Genomic DNA, 19,563 nt, shown 5'->3' with positions numbered 1-19,563 from the left:
GGAGCTGGAGCTGCAGCTTGAGTCACGGGAGCATCTGCGAAGCTTAGATCTTCGTGGATAGCATGTTTAACGAGGTGGTCACACCACAGATAAAGAGTGCACAGGCAGACAGGGAATGGGTGACCACCAGACAGAGTAAAAGAACTAGGAAGGTAGACCCCTGGGTCCATCTCCCTCCCCAACAGATTTTCCGTTTTGGATACTGATGAGGGAGATGGTTTCTCAGGGGAATGGAGCAAGAGCCAAGTTCGTGGCACTACAGGTGGCTCAGCTGCACAGGAGGGGAGGAAAAAGAGTGAGAGACCTGTAGTGATAGGGGATTCTATCATAAGGGGAACAGAGACGTTTCTGTGGCCACAGATGTGACTCCAGGATGGTATGCTGCCAGGGTCAAGGATGTCACTGAACGGCGGCAGGGCATTCTGAAGGGGGAGGGCGAAGAGTCAGAGGTCGTGGTTCACATTGGTACCAACGACATAGGTAGAAAGAGGGATGAGGTCCTGCAACAAGAATTTAGGGAGCTAGGTAGCAGATTATAAAGCAGTACCTCAAAGGTTGTAATCTCTGGATTATACCCGGTGCCACGTGCTAGTAGGTATAGGAAGAGAGAGCAGATGAATGCGTGGCTTCAGAGTTTTTGCAGGAGGGAGGGCTTTAATTTCCTGGATCACTGGGTCTTCTTCTGGGGAAGGTGGGACCTGTACAAGTCGGACGGATAACAGGTGAATTGAAGGTGTTGATGAACACATGGGAGTGTGATATTGTTACTATCACAGAGGCATGGTTGAGGGAGGGGCAGGACTGGCAGCTCAATATTCCTGGGTATAGAATCTTCAGGCGAGACAGAGGAGGGTGTAAAAGAGGTGGGGGTGTCGCAATATTAATCAAGGAATCAATTACTGCTGTAAGGAGGGATGATACCTTAGCAGGTTCCTCTATGAGGCCATATGTGCAGAACTTAAAAACAAAAAGGAGGCAAGCACTTTGCTGGGAGTGTACTATAGGCGCCCAAACTGTCAGGGGGAGATAGAGGAACAGATATGTAGGCAAATCTCAGAGAAGCGTAGAAATAATAGGATAATAATGGTAGGGGATAGTCAGAGTGTGAAATGCTTAGAGGGTGTGGAATTCTTAAAGTGCATCCAGGAGAGCTTTTTCAGCCAGCATGTAGAAAGTCCTACAAGAGAGGGGGCGGTACTGGACTTAATTCTAGGGAATGTGGCCGGGCAAATGGTAGAAATGTCAATAGGAGAGCATTTTGGTGACAGTGATCATAATTCGGTGAGATTTAAGGTAGTCTTGGAAATGGACAAAAATGGACCGGAAAAAAGGTTTTCAATTGGGGGATGGTCGAATTTAATATGATAAGGCAAGATCTGGCGAAAGTGGACTGGAATCAGCTACTTGTAGGAAAATCCACATCAGAGCAGTGGGAGTATTTCAGAAAGGAAAGAGAGAGTACAGCGCCAACATGTTCCCATAAAGGTCAAGGGAGGGACCAACAAGTCGAGGTCCCCCCACAGCCTTCTCTGTTCTAAGGAAAACAACCCCAGCCTATCCAGTCTCTCTTCATAGCTGAAACGCTCCAGCCCAGGTAACATCCTGGTGAATCTCCTCTGCACCCTCTCTAATGAAAGCACATCCTTCCTATAGTGTGGCTGTTGTGTATGTACCTTTATGAGAGGAACTGATTCTATACTGCAGTACCGGCAGTGACCACCCCTGTATATAAAGCCATAGCAGGCTTCTGTACTTCAGTCTTGAATTACTCTCTGTTCAGTAAATACCTGTTTTATTGTTCTCCTGCAGTCTGAGTATTATTGATCCTCGGACACTACAGTGGCGACCAGAACTGCACACAGTATTCCAGCTGCGGCCTAACTAGCATTATGTACAGCTCCATCATAACCTCCCTGCTCTTCTATTCTAGGCCTCGACTAATGAAGGCAAGTATCCCATATGCCTTCTTAACCACCTTATCTACCTGTCCTTCTGCCTTTATGGATCTATGTACATGCGCGCCAAGGTCCCACTGATCCTCTGTCCTTCCTAGGGTCCTCCGATTCAATGTGTATTACCTTGCCTTGTTAGTCGTCCCAAAATGCATCACCTCACACTTTTCAGGGTTAATTTCCATTTGTCACTGTTCTGCCCATCTGACCAACCCGTCTATATCGTCCTGTAGCCTGAGGCTTCCCTCCTCGCTATTTACCACTGCCAATTTTCGTGTTATCTGCGAACTTACTGATCATACCTCCTACATTCATATCTAAATCATTAATGTACACTACAAACAGCAAGGGACCCAGCACCAATCCCAGCGGTACACCAGTGGACACAAGCTTCCAGTCACAAAAGCAACCTTCGACTATCACTCTCTGCCTCCTGCCACTAAGCCAATTTTGGATCCAATGTGCCAAATTGCCCTGGATCCCATGGGCTCTTACCTTCTTGAGCAGCTTCCCATGTGGGACTTTGTCAAAAGCCTTACTGAAGTCCATGTAGACTACATCAACTGCACTACCCTCATCCACATACCTAGTCACCTACTCGAAAAATTCAATCAAATTGGTTAGACATGATCTCCCCCTGACAAAGCCATGCCGACTAACCTTGATTAATCCTTGCCTCTCCAAGCGGAGACTAATTCTGTCCCTCAGAATTTTTTCCAATAATTTCCCTACCACTGATGTTAGGCTCACTGGCCTGTAATTCCCTGGTTTATCCCTACTACCCTACATTAGCTGTCCTCCAATCTTCAGGCACCTCCCCTGTGGCCAGAGAGGATCTGAAAATTTGTGTCAGAGCCCCATCAATCGCCTCCCTTGCCTCACACAGCAGTCTGGGATACATCTCGTCTGGGCGTGGGGATTTTTCCAATTTTAAGCCCGCTAAAACCACTAATACCTCCTCCCTCTCGATGCTAATTTGTTCAAGTATATCACAATCCCCCGGCCTGATTTCTATACCTACGTTGTCCTTCTCCATAGTGAACATAGATTTAACATATTCATTTAAAACCTCACCTATATCTTCTGGCTCTACACACAGATGCTACTTTGTCCCTAATGGGCCCTACTCTTTCCCTGGTAATCCTCTTGCCCGTCTAAACCTTTCACACTCCGACTATCCCAGCTAATATTGGGGAATTAAAATCCCCTACTATTATTACCCTATTTTTCTACACCTCTGAGATTTGCCTACATATCTGTTCTTCTATCTCCCCCTGACAGTTTGGGAGCCTATAGTACACTCCCAGCAAAGAGCTTGCTCCCTTTCTGTTTTTAAGTTCTACCAAATAGGCCTTGTTAGAATAAAATTTTGCTGGACAAGATTGCTGGACAAGATTTCGCTGGAAAAGACACAAACAACAAATTCGCTGACTGGGACTAATTGAATCACTGCACAGTGAGACATGCCACGCTTACGCATGGCTGGAACAAAGTTCATCTCCTATCCTGACTGGGACTAATTGAATCACTGAGGACTAACAAGGTTCACTGGTATCCTATCATCGAACTAATCACTTGTATCCTATTATCGAACTAATCACATTCCGCCGGGGAACAAGATGGAACGAAGACCTGAAGAGGCAGAATTGGCAACACAAGTGTGTAAACTCCTGACTGGAGGAAAATAACGATATGCGCTAATAAACAAATTGATTGGATGAATGTAAATGATCTAAAACCAACTTCTTGGAATTGTATATAAGATCGGCATGTACTACAATCGGGGAGAAGGTGCTCTCGCAGACCACATGGTTGCAGACTCTTCTCCCAGAGCTCTGTCATTTAATAAAGTTGTCTCTCTTACTCAAAGTCTAGTTTCCGAGGAATCATTTTTCCTACAACAAATTGGCACTGCGAGCAGGGTGCCACGGAGCTGAACAGTCGTTCGAATCAGTGACCAGGGTGAGTAATCAGGTTTTTGACTGCCCATAAATCAGAAACACTCGACAAGGCGACTGAACAGCGAAGCGGCACCAAAACGAATCTGGGACACAGACTGAGTGGGTAAGCGACACTACTTGATTTGTATGTGTGTATTTGTATTTGTGTAATAGTAACTAAGTAACTAAGAAAAACCTCGGATCAGGAGGACACTTGTCTCAGACACCTAGCCTCAGGCCGGTTGTTAAGAGGGCAAATGCCCCACGCAAAGGCCAGGACCATGAAGTAGGTGCCGAGACTCGAGGCTCCAAGGTGTTCTAAAGTCGTGATACTAGTCGTGTACGGTTAACATTTTTCTGCATTATATCATGTTGCTAAGTGAACTAGGAGATTATTAGTGTCGGTGTTGTAGGACCCTGATCAGGTAAACAGACACTGGAGAGGGTTAGAAACCCCGTCCAACAAGCAAGCGTTAAACGTCCAGGCAGTTTTGAGAGAAAGACAAACCCGGACCTCTGAGAACGCTGGCATAGAGTGCGACAAGAAGCTCGGGTATTCTCGGAAGGAAAGAATAGGGGGGCTCTCTAAGGAACAGATCTCCAGAAACGAAGGAACGATCAGTGAAGCAGTGGTGATGTCAGGTGAGGAAGTTAAGAGGGGACCTTCGGGCTCCCTCATATATTCTTATATGACAAACCGACAGTCGTTAATTAAGAAGATGCAGAAAGACGGGTGGGATGTGTCACAGACTTTAGAACTCCAGAGAAGCTGGTTGACTAAACAGACAAAGGATAAAACCAAGAAGGAAGGAATGTTATTAGTACACCAACTAGCATGACTCATTGAACAACTAAACGTAATAAAGAAAGTTGCACAAGACAAAGTACAGATGGTTATGGAACTAGAGACAAAGGCGAAATGTCAAGCAAAGGTTATAAAGGAATTAGAGTGTAAGGTATATGAGGGGGGGTGAATGGGGACCTGTCCAGTCACCACCTCCCTTCCCCCATATTACAGTGCAGAACCAACAGCCCCTGCAGGGGAGGGGGACGTTGAAATAGTCGAGATGGCTCCTGTGAGTCGGGGCGGGGCATTGGCTAATCCCACCGCCAGTACCCAATAAAGGCGGAGGCCAGGAAGGCAGTCGTGGACATAGTGAAGGGGCTAGTAGAAAGGGGTATCCTGAGGGAAACCACAAGTACTACTAATTCCCCCACATGGCCAGTAGAGAAACCTGATGGGAGCTATAGGTTGACTATAGACTATACGGCCCTCAACAGGGTCACTCTTAAATTACACCCCATCGTTGCCAGCCCCTCAACAATTTTGAATGGGCTATCCCCTGAACAGAAGATATTCACCGTTTTAGACATAGCTAACGGATTCTGGGCACTCCCATTAGATCCGGAATCACAAGAGAAATTTGCATTCACAGTAGGGGATAAACAATATACGTGGACCCGATTGCCACAGGGATTCCATAATAGCCCAGCTATTTTTCACCGCGTCATGAGTGATATCCTAAAACAGATAGAAGTACCTAAAGGAAGCACTATTTTGCAGTACGTCGACGACGTACTAATAGCCTCGGAAACAAAGGCAGACCATCTGGGAACCCTATATTTAGTACTAAGGGCCCTAGAGACGGCTGGCCTCAAGGTAAGCCGTAAAAAAGCACAGATAGGAAAAACTCAGGTCCTATACCTGGGACATCTAATCTCCCAAGGACTTAAAGAAATGCCACAGGACAGGAAACACGCTGTCCAGGGCATGCCGAGACCCATAACAGTACGCAGAGTCAGGAAGGTACTGGGGCTCTTTAATTACAGTAGAAATTTTATCCTGGCGTTCGCTAAATTAGCAGGACCTATACAAAGATTAGTGAAAGGGGGTAAACCCGCGTTGGAACTGATAGATTGGGGACCGGAACAAGAGGAAGCTTATACTCAACTAAAGTCTGAGCTAGTATCAGCCCCAGGGCTAGGACTGCAAGATATGAGTAAGGACTTCCACATACATTGCAACAATGAAGAAGGGTTTTACACAGCAGTAGTTACACTGGATCATGGGGATAAAAGACGGCCGGTCGCCTACTATTCCACAGCGGAGGGACCAGTAGTCACAGGGCTCTCCCGGTGCATAGCTGCATTGGATTGTGCGGCTTGGGCAGTAAAGGTTAGTGAGCCGATAGTAATGACAGGAAACATTATATTGCACACTAAACACACTCTGGTAGAGATGCTGAATACCGGGAAATTAAGATCCGTCTCAAACATGAGACGTGCCAAGTGGGAGGCCGTCCTCCTCCCTCCGAGTAAAGCAGTAACCATTGTTAGAGACACAGGGGAGAACCCGGCAGAAGGAATACCGGGAACTGGGGAGCCCCACAACTGTGGGGACGTAGATATGAACCTGGAAGAAGATAGGATAAAAGACACCCGTTTAGTGACAGCAGAAGAGACGTTGTACGTACGTAGATGGTTCACACAAGTATATGGATGGGCTGCCCCGAACGGGGCGGGCGGTGGTTAATGGCGAATTTAAAACCGTAGAGTCAGGACAGATTGATGGAGGCCTATCGGCCCAAGTAGCAGAGCTAGTGGCTCTCACCAGGGCACTAGAGTTGTCAGAGAATAAAATCGTGAACATTTACACAGATAGTAGGTATGCCGTTGGGGTGGTCCACGATTATATGACTGCATGGGGTAGGAGGGGATTCATTACTACGGGAGGCAATCCATAAAACACCAGCTGAGGATAGAAACCCTCCTAGAAGCTAGCGACAAACCCCAACAGGTAGCAGTAATTAAGATTAAGGCACATCAGAGGGAACCGGACTGGACTAGCCCGGACTGGTTAAATCACCAGGGGAACCAGGCTGCGGACCAAGCAGCACAAAGGGCGCTAGAGCAAGAAAGGATCGAAGAAGTACCAATAGCCACTGTGAGCAGCTCCGAGGATGAGATAAGTATTGACGAACTCCATGACGACACCCCCGACGTCGAAAAAGGTACGTGGGAAGAACAAGGCGCAAAGCGGGGAAGCGATAATGTCTGGCGAAAGGATAACAGGGTAATGGCCCCCAAGTGCATTCAAAATACGCTATTAGAACTCCACCATGGGCTTGTACACTCAGGGAGAGAAGCGATGATGGGAAGCCTCAGCAAGGAATGGTGGTGGAAGGGGATGGGAAGAGATATCGCGAGATACTGCCATCGATGTATCACCTGTGCGCAGTATAACCCCGGGTGACCCATAAAGGTCAAAATGGGACATCAACCAAGGCCACGAGGGCCCTGGGAGCATATACAAATAAACTTCACAGGTCCCCTTCCACCGTCACACGGCAAAACATACTGCCTCGTGGTCATAGACCAATTCACCCACTGGGTAGAGGCTTTCCCCACGTGAAATTGCACCGCTTTGACGGTTGCCAGAGTCTTAGCTGAAGAAGTAATCCCCAGGTGGGGAATAGCAATTCAAATGGACTCTGATCAAGGTACCCACTTTACGGTATGCCAATTAATGGGAATTAAACAAAAATTCCACATCCCATACCACCCTCAAAGTTCGGGCATGGTGGAACAAATGAACCGAACCCTTAAAAATGCATTGGCAAAGGCAATGCAGACGTCAGGGAAAACCTGGACTGAAGTATTGCCCAATTATCCTAATGAAGCTGCGAGCCACTGAAAACCGAACGACAGGCTTGACCCCTTATGAATTGATGACAGGAAGGGCGATGCAATTGCCAGAAGGCATCATAACAGGTGGGGCCGATGTAGGCCCTTTAAAAGATAGACTAATACGATACGGAACTTAGCACTCAATTAAAGGAGATGCGAAAGAATGTCCGCGATAATCAGGAGGACAAGGATCAGGCACAAGAGCTCACAATGACGGCTTTTGTTCCCTCAGCGGGTAGTAAAGTCACGGTGAAAACTCTGCCCAGCAAACCAGGGTTCGCCCCAAAATGGAGTGGGCCATATGAAATCATAATCAGTGGGGATACCTGTGCCTGTCTAGACATAAGGGGTAAAGGAGTATGGAAGCATTGGACACAATTGAAAGTATATAAAGACAACTGACTGGCTACTTTCTGAATCTGTTTGACAGGTGATCTGCATACCCTTTGTCATAAAATTCCTGTAAAGACTGGACTGTAGTGATATATTAATCATGTTTAGAGTATTATGGGTAATGGCATTATTTCATATTGTCACAGGAAGTGCGGTTACCCCATTTATGTAAAGAGAGAGGATTGCATGTAAATACCTTTCTGTATATGTCATATGCCTATGCAAAAAAAATGGGCCAAAGCTGGGTGTGCGCCCATGTGCCCACCCATACGGGGGGAGGAATCCCATTGAGGCCTATCCCCTTTAAGGTAGAGGAGATGGTAGGATGGTTATTATACTCTAATACCACCTGGAATAAGGAGGATACCATACAAACCCAAAATAGCTTGAATCCAGATCAGCTGGAACATGAGTGGAAACAGGCAGGGTATAACCCCACGAACTTTAAAGGATGGTTTCATCCCCAGTACGATAATCGAAGGTATCCAGAAGCGCTATTAGTCAGCACAGGGGGAAAACTGAACAATGCAGAGGGGGAAGTCTGCTTGGTAAACTATGACGAGACAGGGTTAGTGGTTGGATGGAGTAAGTGCAAGTTTAATTGCACTTTAACCAAAACCAGTACTAAACCACCAGGTGCCCTAGAATGGCCCTACGTGGGAACGTTTAATTTATCCGAAGTGCTAAACCTGACTAGCAATCTACCCTGGAGGGGAATACCTGGGATCATGTACAAACTTTGGAACAAATTTGAGGGCTATAATAATACCTATTTCATTTGTGGATATAAGGCGTATCCATGGCTTCCACGAACCTGGACTGGGTCATGCTATATAGGATACGTAGTACCATACATCCATTATTTATCCTCCCTAACCCACCACTACGGGTACCAGTCGTTATGGCCACCAGCCAAGCGTGTTAAGAGAGCTATTACGGAAACCGAAAGATTCTGGGCTAAAGCATTCCCCTGGTACGGAACAGGAAAAATAGCAAGGGAATCCATAAACATGGCAGCAGTGCTCGAACAAATAGCCAACGATACGGCTGAGTCCCTGAGAGAAATGAGTGCCGAAATGGTGGCGATCCGGACCACCACCTTACAGAATAGGATAGCCCTAGATTATCTGTTGGCGGCGCAAGGAGGCACCTGTGCCCTGATCGGGACAGACTGCTGTACATATGTCCCAGATAGCTCCGAGAATATCACGAGCCTAGCAAATCATATCCAAGAAGAAATAAAGAAGCTCCATCAACCCACAAGCACAGGGTGGCTTGATTGGTTGCTAGGGAAAACCGGGTGGGGAGCGTGGATGATGCAAGGGATAATAATAATAGTTGTAATTTGTATGTTGATGTGTTGTGCGCTGAGCCTTATAAAGTTGTGTTGCCAAACTGCTATGAAAACCGTAATGCTGATCGCCTCTATTGAGGAGGAACACACCAACCTGCTACCAAGGGATGAAGAACACCAATACGACACTGTCAAAGGAACAACCGAAACCCCGGACATAAGCCAATGACTGTAAGCACCGACGAAAGGGGGACCGAGGATGGTCATCTGGGAGCAAATGAATCGTGCTCCAGGACCAAGAGGAGGGATTGTTAGAATAAAATTTTGCTGGACAAGATTGCTGGACAAGATTTTGCTGGAAAAGACACAAACAACAAATTCGCTGACTGGGACTAATTGAATCACTGCACAGTGAGACATGCCACGCTTATGCATGGCTGGAACAAAGTTCATCTCGTGTCCTGACTGGGACTAATTGAATCACTGAGGACTAACAAGGTTCACTGGTATCCTATCATCGAACTAATCACTTGTATCCTATTATCGAACTAATCACATTCCGCCGGGGAACAAGACGGAAAGAAGACCTGAAGAGGCAGAATTGGCAACACAAGTGTGTAAACTCCTGACTGGAGGAAAATAACGATATGCGCTAATAAACAAATTGATTGGATGAATGTAAATGATCTAAAACCAACTTCTTGGAATTGTATATAAGCTCGGCACGTACTACAATCAGGGAGAAGGTGCTCTCGCAGACCGCGTGGTTGCAGACTCTTCTCCCAGAGCTCGGTCATTTAATAAAGTTGTCTCTCTTACTGAAAGTCTAGTTTCCGAGGAATCATTTTTCCTACAACAGCCTCATTAGAGGAACCTGTTAAGATATCATCCCTCCTTATTGCAGTAATTGACTCCTTGATTAATATTGCGACACCCGCTCCTCTTTTGCTCCCTCCTCTGTCTCGCCTGAAGATTCTATACCCCGGAATATTGAGCTGCCAGTTCTGCCCCTCCCTCAACCATGTCTCTGTGATAGCAACAATATCTTATTCCCATGTGTTCAACACCTTCAATTAGTCTGCCTTACTCGTAAGACTCCTTGCATTAAAATAAATGCCATCTGGCCTTGCCTTACTCCCTTGTGCTGTTACATATTTGCTCTGCCTTCCAGGCAGACTTGTTTTTCTTCTATATTTGGCTTTGCATCACCCCCTACTATAGCTCCACTCCGTATCCCATCCCCCTGCCAAGTTAGTTTAAACCCCCCTCAACTGCACTAGCAAACCGCCCCGCAAGGATGTTGGTCCCATTTCAGTTCAGGTGCAAGCCATTTGACTTGTACAAGTCCCACCTTCCCAAGAAACAGACCCAGTGATCCGGGAAACTAAAGCCCTCCCTCCTGCATCAACTCTTTAGCTACGCATTCATCTGCTCTATCCTCCTATACCTATACTCACTAGCACGTGGCACCGGGAGTAATCCAGAGATTACTACCTTTGAGGTCCCGCTTTTTAATCTGCTACCTAACTCCCTAAATTCTTGTTGCAGGACCTCATCCCCCATTCTACCTATGTCGTTGGTACTAATGCGAACCACGAACTCTGACTGTTCACCCTCCCCCTTCAGAATGCCCTGCAGCCATTAAGTGACATCCTTGACCCTGGCACCAGGGAGGCAACATACCATCCTAGAGTCACGTCTGCGGCCGCAGAAACGCCTGTATGCACCCCTCACTATTGAGTCTCCTACCACTATTGTCCTTCCACTCTTACTCCACCCCCCTTGTGCAGCTGATGATAAAGGCTGTAAAATCCCTACTTGTTCACCAGGATCCATTTTAGATTCTCCAGTACTTAGGGAATTACTAACTGATCCTCTTATTATTGGTCATATTTGTGTTGAATCTGCTTCTCTCTGGTTTAACTGAACTGTTTATTTCCCTTCATTACGGAACAACACAATCCGTGACTGTTCTACAATTCATCCAAATGTTAGAGACAAATAGTTACCTCAACATCTGGCATTTGTGCAGCCGCTGGAGTCCTTCACACTGAATGGAGCAGTCCCGTAGATCGAGGTGTTTTACAGTAGCACAGAGTCCAAAGACATGAGACAGGACTGCACAGTCAATCGGGGTCAATGCCAGTTCACTAAATGTGAGTGATTTCACAGATCCCACTGTGGCCCGAGCCACTGCTTTATTCTGAGACTCAAACAGGTAGTGGAATGTGTTCAGGAGGTTCCTTTTACCAGTTTCACTCTCTGTGTTTCTAGTCTGTCCTTCAACCTTCTCCTTCACCCAATCAATCACTCGGCAGGTGGTTTGATGAAGAAATGGATCCAGAAACTCCTCCAGGGGCCGAGCTGACTGTGGGGAGGAGAGACCAGCAACATAACGGAGAAATATCTCAAATCGCCCATCTTCATTGCTGTGGGCTTCTCTGAGGAGTTTCAGGATGTCACCGGGATCTGGAGTCAGGAATTGTGCGAGTGCGGCTACAAACTCTTCGATGCTGAGGTGCGGGAATGTGTACACCATGCTCTGAGCAGAATCATCTCTCTCCAAAAGTTCCATCATGAACCCAGACAGGAACTGGGAAGGTTGCAGATTGTACTTGATCAAATCTCCATTACTAAACACAATCTTCTTCTCGGAGACGCCTGTGAAGGCCATCTCACCAAGCTTCAGTAATACATCACGGGGGCTATCAATCTCTCGGCCATGGTTTTTCAGAATGTTGTAAATATAGTAGGAATATAGTTGGGTGGTGGTCTTGGGAACTCGCTGCTGTTCTCTGTCTCTTTGTGTAAAGAAGGGGCCCACTGAGAGCCCGAGGATCCAACAGTAGGAAGGGTTGTAGCACATGGTGTGCAGGATCTCGTTCTCTTCCACATGTTCGAAAACAGCTGCTGCCACCTTCTGATCTTCAAAAAACTTGTTGAAATATTCCTTCCGTTCGTCACCAACAAATCCCAGGATTTCAGCCCAGTCACTGATTTCAGCCTTTTCCAATAAATGTAATGCAGTGGGGCAGCTGGTCACCAGCACTGAACATCCTGGGAGCAGCTTGTGCTGTATTAAACTGTACACAATGTCAGACACTTCACACCAGCCTTCGGGATCTGTGCACATGTGCTGAGGTTCTGTATCTCTCCGATTGTCAGCAAAATCGATCCTGTCTTTGAATTCATTTAAACCAGCGAATATAAACAGCAATCTCTCTGGGTTCTTCCAGAGGTCTCCCAGAATATTCCCAAAGTAAGGATACAGATCCTGAATCAGATTCCTCAGGTTTATTCTACAGTTAATAGCGTTCAAATCGCGGAATTTGAAGCTGAAAACAAATTGAAAGTGTGGGAATATTTTCCCAATGGCCCATTCATGAACAGTCTTTTGTACCATAGTTGTTTTTCCAATCCCTGGGACTCCACTCACTGCTGCTGAACTCCCAGAATTAGATTTTGTCCGGGAAAAACTGCTTTGGAACAATTGATCAGTTCGGATTTTTTCCAGCTTTCTCCGGAGATGTTTCTCTCTCCACTCTTCATGGTCTCGGCCTCTTGCCAGCAGCTCATGTTCTACAAGTGTCCGATCTCGAACAGTAAAAATGACAGTTAGCTCAGCGTATCGATCAACCAACTGGAAAACCTGAACCTTCTCCTTTATTAGGATATATAGTGTTCACTCTCAGTGTTTCAGTTTGTATCCGGAGTGTTTCCTAGTGTTTCTGTTGAAGATCTTCAATTAGAACAGACAGAAAGTGGTCTCAGTGTTAGTTATATTGTCAAAGAAAGCACGGATACATTTTACTGAAAAGCAGAGCAGTGTAACACGAACTATTTTAAAATCTTAATCATATACATTTAGAAAACCAAAACAGTTCATGTGAATCTTGGTTAACAGGAAATTTCTGAGAGATGTTTCAAATCTACATGGGACACTAATATTTAGTTAACATGGCGAGCTGGGTGAAGGTGAAGTGTTCCCTCTGATGGTGAATACTATCAGTCGCACAATGTGCTGCAGACATCTCATTACAAATCCCCAGGTGATTCTGGTTATATGGCTGTAGTGGTTATAATGGAACAATGATTAAACACCACACCCAGCAGATCCGAGCTTTTGTTCCAATAGCAAATCAGGAATTGGGCAGCACTGAGAGAGGGACAGGCTCACAATGTACTGATTGGGCAGCACTGAGAGAGGGACAGACTCACAATCTACTGATTGGGCAGCACTGAGAGAGGGACAGGCTCACAATGTACTGATGTTCCCCAATTATTTGATCAGTTCTTCTGTGAGCTCTTGGGAAATTCTATACATTTCCGGTTAACATGTCACAGGAAAATGTTTATGTTATTGTGAAGGTAAAAAGGGGATAACAACAACAACAACTTGAATTGACATAGCCCCTTTAACTCAGTAATAACGTCCCGAGAGACTCAGCAGGGGCGTAATCAGATAAAATGAAACACCGAACCAAATAAAGTGATATTAGAACGGGGGACCAAAAGCGTGGTCTAAGAGGTGGAATTTTAATTTTAAGAGTGAACAGGCGATAAGTAGAGGCGGATAGGGTTGGAGGGGGAATTCCAGAGTTCAGGGTCGAGGCTGCTGAGAACACAGCCGCCAATAGTGGAGAGGTGAAAATCAGGATGAACAAAGTTCAAAATTGAGGAGTGCAGAGATCTCGGAGGGTTGTGGGCCTGCAGAGTTAGGGATGGCTGAGGCCAAGGAGGGATGGGAGATAAGGATGATAATTTCAAAATCAAGACTTTGCCAGACAGGGAGCCAAAGTAGGTCAGCGAGCCCATGGGTGATGAGTGACCGGGTCTTGGTGCAAGTTCCGATAGGTGCAGTAGAGTTCGGGATAAGCTCAAATTTACAGAAGACGGAACATTGGCAAGCCTTAGCATGTTGGAATAATTGAGACTGGAGATAACAAAGGAATAGATGAGAATTTCAGCATTAGATGGGCTGAGGCAGGGGCGCAGACAGAGAATGTTACGGAGTTGGAAGTAGGTGGTCTTGTTGATGGAGAGTGTATGGGAGCGAAAGGCCAGCTCAGGATCTAATAGGATGCATTGGTTACAAACATTCTGGTTCAGCCTCACACAGTTGCCAGGGAGAGGGATGGAGTCTGTGGCCAGGGAATGGAGTTTGTGGCCACGACCAAAGATAATGGCTTTGGTCTGTCCAATATTTAATAGGAGGAAGTGTTTGCTCAGCTAATACTGGATGTCGGACAAGCTGCATGACGCATCAGAGACAGTGCAAGGCCTGAGAGAGATGGTGGTGCGGGAGAACTGAGTCCCTTCAGTGCAATCTGACATTGTGCTTTCAGATAATGTCGCCAAGGGGTAGACTGTAGATCATAATTAGGAGGGGGTCAAGGATATATCCTTGGGGATACCAGAGGTAACAGTGCGGGAGCAGGTAGAGGAGTAAGTGCAGGAGATTCGATTCTCATTCTACGATTGAATGAATCATAGTCATAGGCCTAGAAATTCGGTTGGTTGCACCAGGGATTAGCGCCTAAAGAGGGCAATAACTGGGGCGATAGCCAAATTCCGGTGGGGCGCAAGGCGTTTAGCGCCTCGCCCCATATTGAGTATGCATTTAGCGCCGGCGCTAACGCTTAGCGCCTGCTCATGGGCGCAGGCTAATTATGATGTCATCTGAGTGTGCAACGCCTTTTCGGTGCCCCAGACGGGAAATTCAGTGGCGCCCCCCTCCGTAGCACCTGGCGCTATTAGTGACAGTTTTCCTGGGCCTTACCAAGTCGCTTTCGGGCTGGAGGAGCGTTATTTAAAGGGGACTGGTGTGGTTTAAAAACGGCACACATTTCTGGTGCACAACTTCCTCGAGAGCTACAAAGAGTTGCTGACCTGCACACTGAGAGCCATTTGACCACTGGGCCCACGCTGGCAGAGGAACTGCAGCCTTCTGACCATCGCCTTGCTGTTGGTGAGCCTTGACAACGGGGAACCTTCCTGTGGGCACTAATTATGGGGCCTGCATTGGAGGGGAACGTCCTGCTGCTGAATCATCTGGAAAGGGCACTGAGATGCTGGGAGAGAGGGTCGGGCATGGCCAGACGGAGGAGGGCCAACAGACGTCGCCACAGCAGACCTTACGCTGGCAGGGTTTTCCGACAGCTGTTTTCCTGCATGAACATGCCGGAGGAGCAATGTGTCAGAAGGCTGCGATTTAGAAAGGAGGTGGTGACTGAGCTGTACCAGCTGCTTCAGCCAGATCTGCAGCCGGTCTGATACCCCCAAGCCTGTGAAGGGCAAGATGCATGTAAATAGCAGGCATGGCCATTGTAAATGAAGAAAGTGTTTCATTACACAAAATGTGGTTCCTTCAAACATGAGAAAGCTATGGCAACAGAAAGCAAAACTAATACATTGACACATAACTGACCCTCACACCCGGGTGACTGTCCAAAACATAAATCACATTCCGACCATCTTCCTTGGCCTTGATTCCACTGCGCCAACCAAAGCATCCAATGCCCCATCAGTGAGGCGTTCCGCCCTCTGCCTCACGCTTTCCAGTTCTTGCTAGGCTGGTGCACCACAGGTAGGCTCCCACCGCTTTGAAGGCCAACAAGGCAGTGAGTGTGTCTGGTGATGCCAATTGACCTGCCCCTTTAAGAGCTGGCCAGCGCCAGTGTGTCTCAGGGAAAGTGATTATTGAAAGCACCTGCGCTGTGCCCCGCCGCAGCGATATTGGGTAGCTCCTCCGCGTTAGCGCCTTAAGAGTCGCGTGCAGCGCCTGATTTAGCACCACACATTTGGCGGGGAATTCGATCTTCTCCAAGGTCGACCTCGTCCGTGGGTACCATCAGGTACCGGTGCATCCCCAGGACGTCCAAAAGACAGTGGTCATCACCCCTTTTGGCCTGTTTGAGTTCCTCCGCAAGCCTTTCGGACTTAAAAACGTGGCGCAGGCATTCCAACGCCTAATGGATTCGGTGTTCCGGGATCTCAAATTTTTGTTCATCTATCTGGATGACATACTGATCACCAGCGCCACAAAGGAGGACCATCTCAAGCATATGCGCATTGTCTTTCGTCGCCTTCAGCAGCACGGCCTCATTGTCAACCCGGCCACATGTCAGTTCGGCCTGCAGCAAATCGACTTCTTAGGCCACCGCATCACTTCAGAGGGGGCAATGCCGCTTCGGGCTAAGGTGGAGGATTTCGCCACATTCCCGTGGCCGTAGTCCGTGAAGGCACTCCAGGAGTTCCTGGGTATGGTAAATTTTTACCATCGTTTTGTTTCCAGGGCTGCACAGCTCATGCGGCCACTCTACGAGGCCCTCGGAGGGAAGCCGTGAAAGGAGCCCGTAGTTTGGATGCCGGAAATGGACCGCGCTTTCGGGGACACGAAGACCACCCTCGCAAATGCGACAATGTTGGCACACGCCCTGTCAGGAGCCACCATCGCTCGCACGACTGATGTGTCGGACTACACCATAGGGGCCGTCCAAGAGCAATGGGTCGACGGCACATGGCAACCACTGGTGTTTTTTAGCCGCCAGCTGCCACGGCACGAACGCCAGTACAGTACCTTTGACAGGGAGCTGTTGGCATTGTTTTTGGCCATTCGCCATTTTTGTTTTCTGCTTGAAGGGCGCCACTTCACTGCGTTTGTCGACCACAAACTGCTGACATTCGCGATGGCCAAGACTGCCGAACCGTGGTCGGCTCGACAGCAGCGACAGCTTACATTTATTTCTAAATTTACCACTGACATCCGGCACGTGGCCGGCAAGGACAACGTGGTAGCGGAGTGCCTTTCCCGCGCCACTGTCCAAGCCGTGCAGTTGAGCATCGATTATGCGAGAATGGCGGCCGACCAAGCTGCCGACCCAGACACTCAGCCTTTCGTCCTGACTCCACCAGCCTTCAACCGAAGGATGTGCCGTTCCATTCGGCGGGCGCCACTTTACTCTGACGTCTCCTTGGGAGACCCCCGTCCTATTGTTCTGTCCACCTGGCGTCGGAAAGTTTTCGACGCCATACACGGACTTTCGCATCCTGGTGTGAGGGCATCGCAGAAGTTGCTAGCATCCAAATTCATCTGGAGAAGGATGCGCAAGGACACCCGCGACTGGGCGAACATGTGTGGTTTGTCAACGAGCCAAAGCACAACGACACGTCAGGGCCCCCTTGGCCACCTTCGAGGTACCGGAACATCGGTTCGAACACGTCCACGTCGACCTTGTGGGTCCATTCCCGCCATCGCGGGGTTTCACACACCTTCTGACGATGGTAGATCGCACCACAAGATGGCCAGAGGTGGTTCCTCTGACGTCTACCACCTCTGCGGATATCACTCGAGCCTTTATCTCGTCATGGGTAGCACGCTTTGGGGTTCCGATGGATATTTCGTCCAACCGCGGTCCACAATTCTCATCTGAGCTTTGGAACACAGTGGCCTCAGCCTTAGGCACCAAACTCCATCGCACCACGGCCTACCACCCGCAGGCGAATGGGCTGTGTGAGCGTTTTCATCGTTCATTGAAGGCGTCGCTTAGGGCCAGCCTCCGGGATGCAGCATGGGTCGAAGCTAGGTTTGTGCACGGTGCCAAAGGAGGACCTGCAGGCTTCGGCCGTGGAAATGGTTTACGGCCAGCTGCTCCGGGTACCAGGCGAATTCCTGCCGTCCCCTACACAGCCGTGGTCCGCAACCACTCAGCGGGAAGCCCACCGCGAAGTGGCCCAGTGCTTCCGGACAGTTCCGATGTCGCAACACGGATTTCCTGCCTCCCACATTCCAGTGGAGTTGATGAAGGCCAAATTCGTGTTCATTCATCAAGACACCCATCGCAGCCCGCTCCAGCCTCCGTATACGGGTCCTTTCCGTGCTTTACAGACAGGTGCTAAGACTTTTTTGGTCGACCTCGGGGGCAGGCCGGACCACATCTCCATCGATCGCCTCAAGCCCGCACACTTGGACCTTGAACAGCCAGTTGAGCCCGCTCAGCCACCACGTAGGGGTCGACCGCCGGCTGCTGCCGCACCTGACCAGGCCGCTATCCCCTCCAGCTCACCAGCTGCTCAGCGTTTGCCTCTCCGGGAATTTAGGAGTCGTTCAAAAAGGCTTGTCTGACCTCCTCTGCGATTGACTTTCCTTATTAAAGACAATTCTGGGGGGGCGTATGTGGCAAAGCCACCAAGAGACTCTTGCAGTAATGTATATAATTGCCTTTAACAGGGGCTTGTTACCTTTAAGTGTTTGCTCTGTATAAACAGCGCGGGTTCGGTCAAATGGCGTTCCAGCGCGATGACGTCATCACGCAGGTCACGTGACGTTCCCAACGGCGGGAAATGTGATGACGTCATGACGTCAGAGGGGAGCGGCGTTCCCCCTCAGTCCTCATGGAACCTGTTGGTATACAGACCTGTATAGAATTTCTCCTGCGTTTTTGTTTGTAACATTTACTAGTGCATTGAACCACGTTTGGTTAACTGCTAGTTTCAGTCTCAGTACTTTCGTTAGGAGTTCAAGCACTCCTGCAACCCATAGGATTTTTGGGTTCCGTTTTATGTTATCCGCCATTCTACTTTCATATTCTCCCTTTAACAATCTTATTTTCATCTTCACCTCCCCTCTCAAGTTATTGAATTTGGTCTGGTTCTCCCTTGAAAAATTCACCTGACATGCGCCATACAACCTCTTTTTTGGTTTCGTCATCTCCTCTGCCTCCTTCGCCATCCAAGAAGCCCTTGCTTTGGTTCCTTTACGCTTCCCTCTTCTTGGAATGTACCTAGCCTGCACTTGGAACAACTCCTCCTTAAACATCACCCATTGTTCCATTACAGTTTTTCCTGTCAGTCTTTGATTCCATTTTACTCTAGCTAGATCCTTTCACATCCCATTGAAGTTAGCCCTATTGCAGTTTATAAGTTCCACTCCAGACTGTTCCTTGCTCCTCTCCATTGCTAATCTAAAACATATGATACGATGATCACTCGTACCCAATTGCTCTCCCACAGACACTTGGTCGACGCGGCCCACCTCATTCCCCAGCAACAGATCTAGCAACGCCTCCTCCCTAGTTGGGCCAAAAGCATACTGGTCAAGGAATTTCGAATGAAAATATTTCAGAAATTCCTTCCACTTCTTTCCCTTTACCGTAGCATTATCCCAATCGATATTTGGGTAATTAAAGTCCCCCAATATCACCACACTATAGCTCTTGCATATCTCTGCGATGTTCTGCAGATAATCTCCTCTACCTCTCTCTCACTATTTGGAGGCCTATGTAAAACCCCCAATAGC

At 48.0% G+C, this 19,563-nt stretch overlaps 1 protein-coding gene across 3 annotated transcripts in view; it reads right to left on the bottom strand.

Annotated features, from left to right (window-relative positions):
- LOC147092547 (NACHT, LRR and PYD domains-containing protein 3-like) overlaps nt 1-19,563 on the bottom strand; it is an 85,548-nt gene that overhangs the window by 30,184 nt on the left and 35,801 nt on the right. The window contains exon 4 of one of the 3 annotated variants that reach the window (XM_085975942.1): nt 11,276-13,005. In XM_085975942.1, the coding sequence (XP_085832068.1) occupies nt 11,276-12,669 (1,394 nt within the window). In that variant the 5' untranslated portion in view covers nt 12,670-13,005. Of the gene's footprint in view, nt 1-11,275; nt 13,527-19,563 lie in introns of those variants that run through there. The other 2 variants (XM_085975943.1, XM_085975944.1) reach the window with 2 other exon arrangements.

The sequence above is a fragment of the Somniosus microcephalus genome, unplaced genomic scaffold (assembly GCF_052327205.1).
Source record: "Somniosus microcephalus isolate GS21.2 unplaced genomic scaffold, FLI_Smic_1.0 unresolved_chr2, whole genome shotgun sequence".
NCBI lineage: Eukaryota > Metazoa > Chordata > Chondrichthyes > Squaliformes > Somniosidae > Somniosus > Somniosus microcephalus.
The sequence above is the reverse complement of the archived record's forward strand: the minus strand, read 5'-3'. Positions and strand labels throughout refer to the sequence as shown.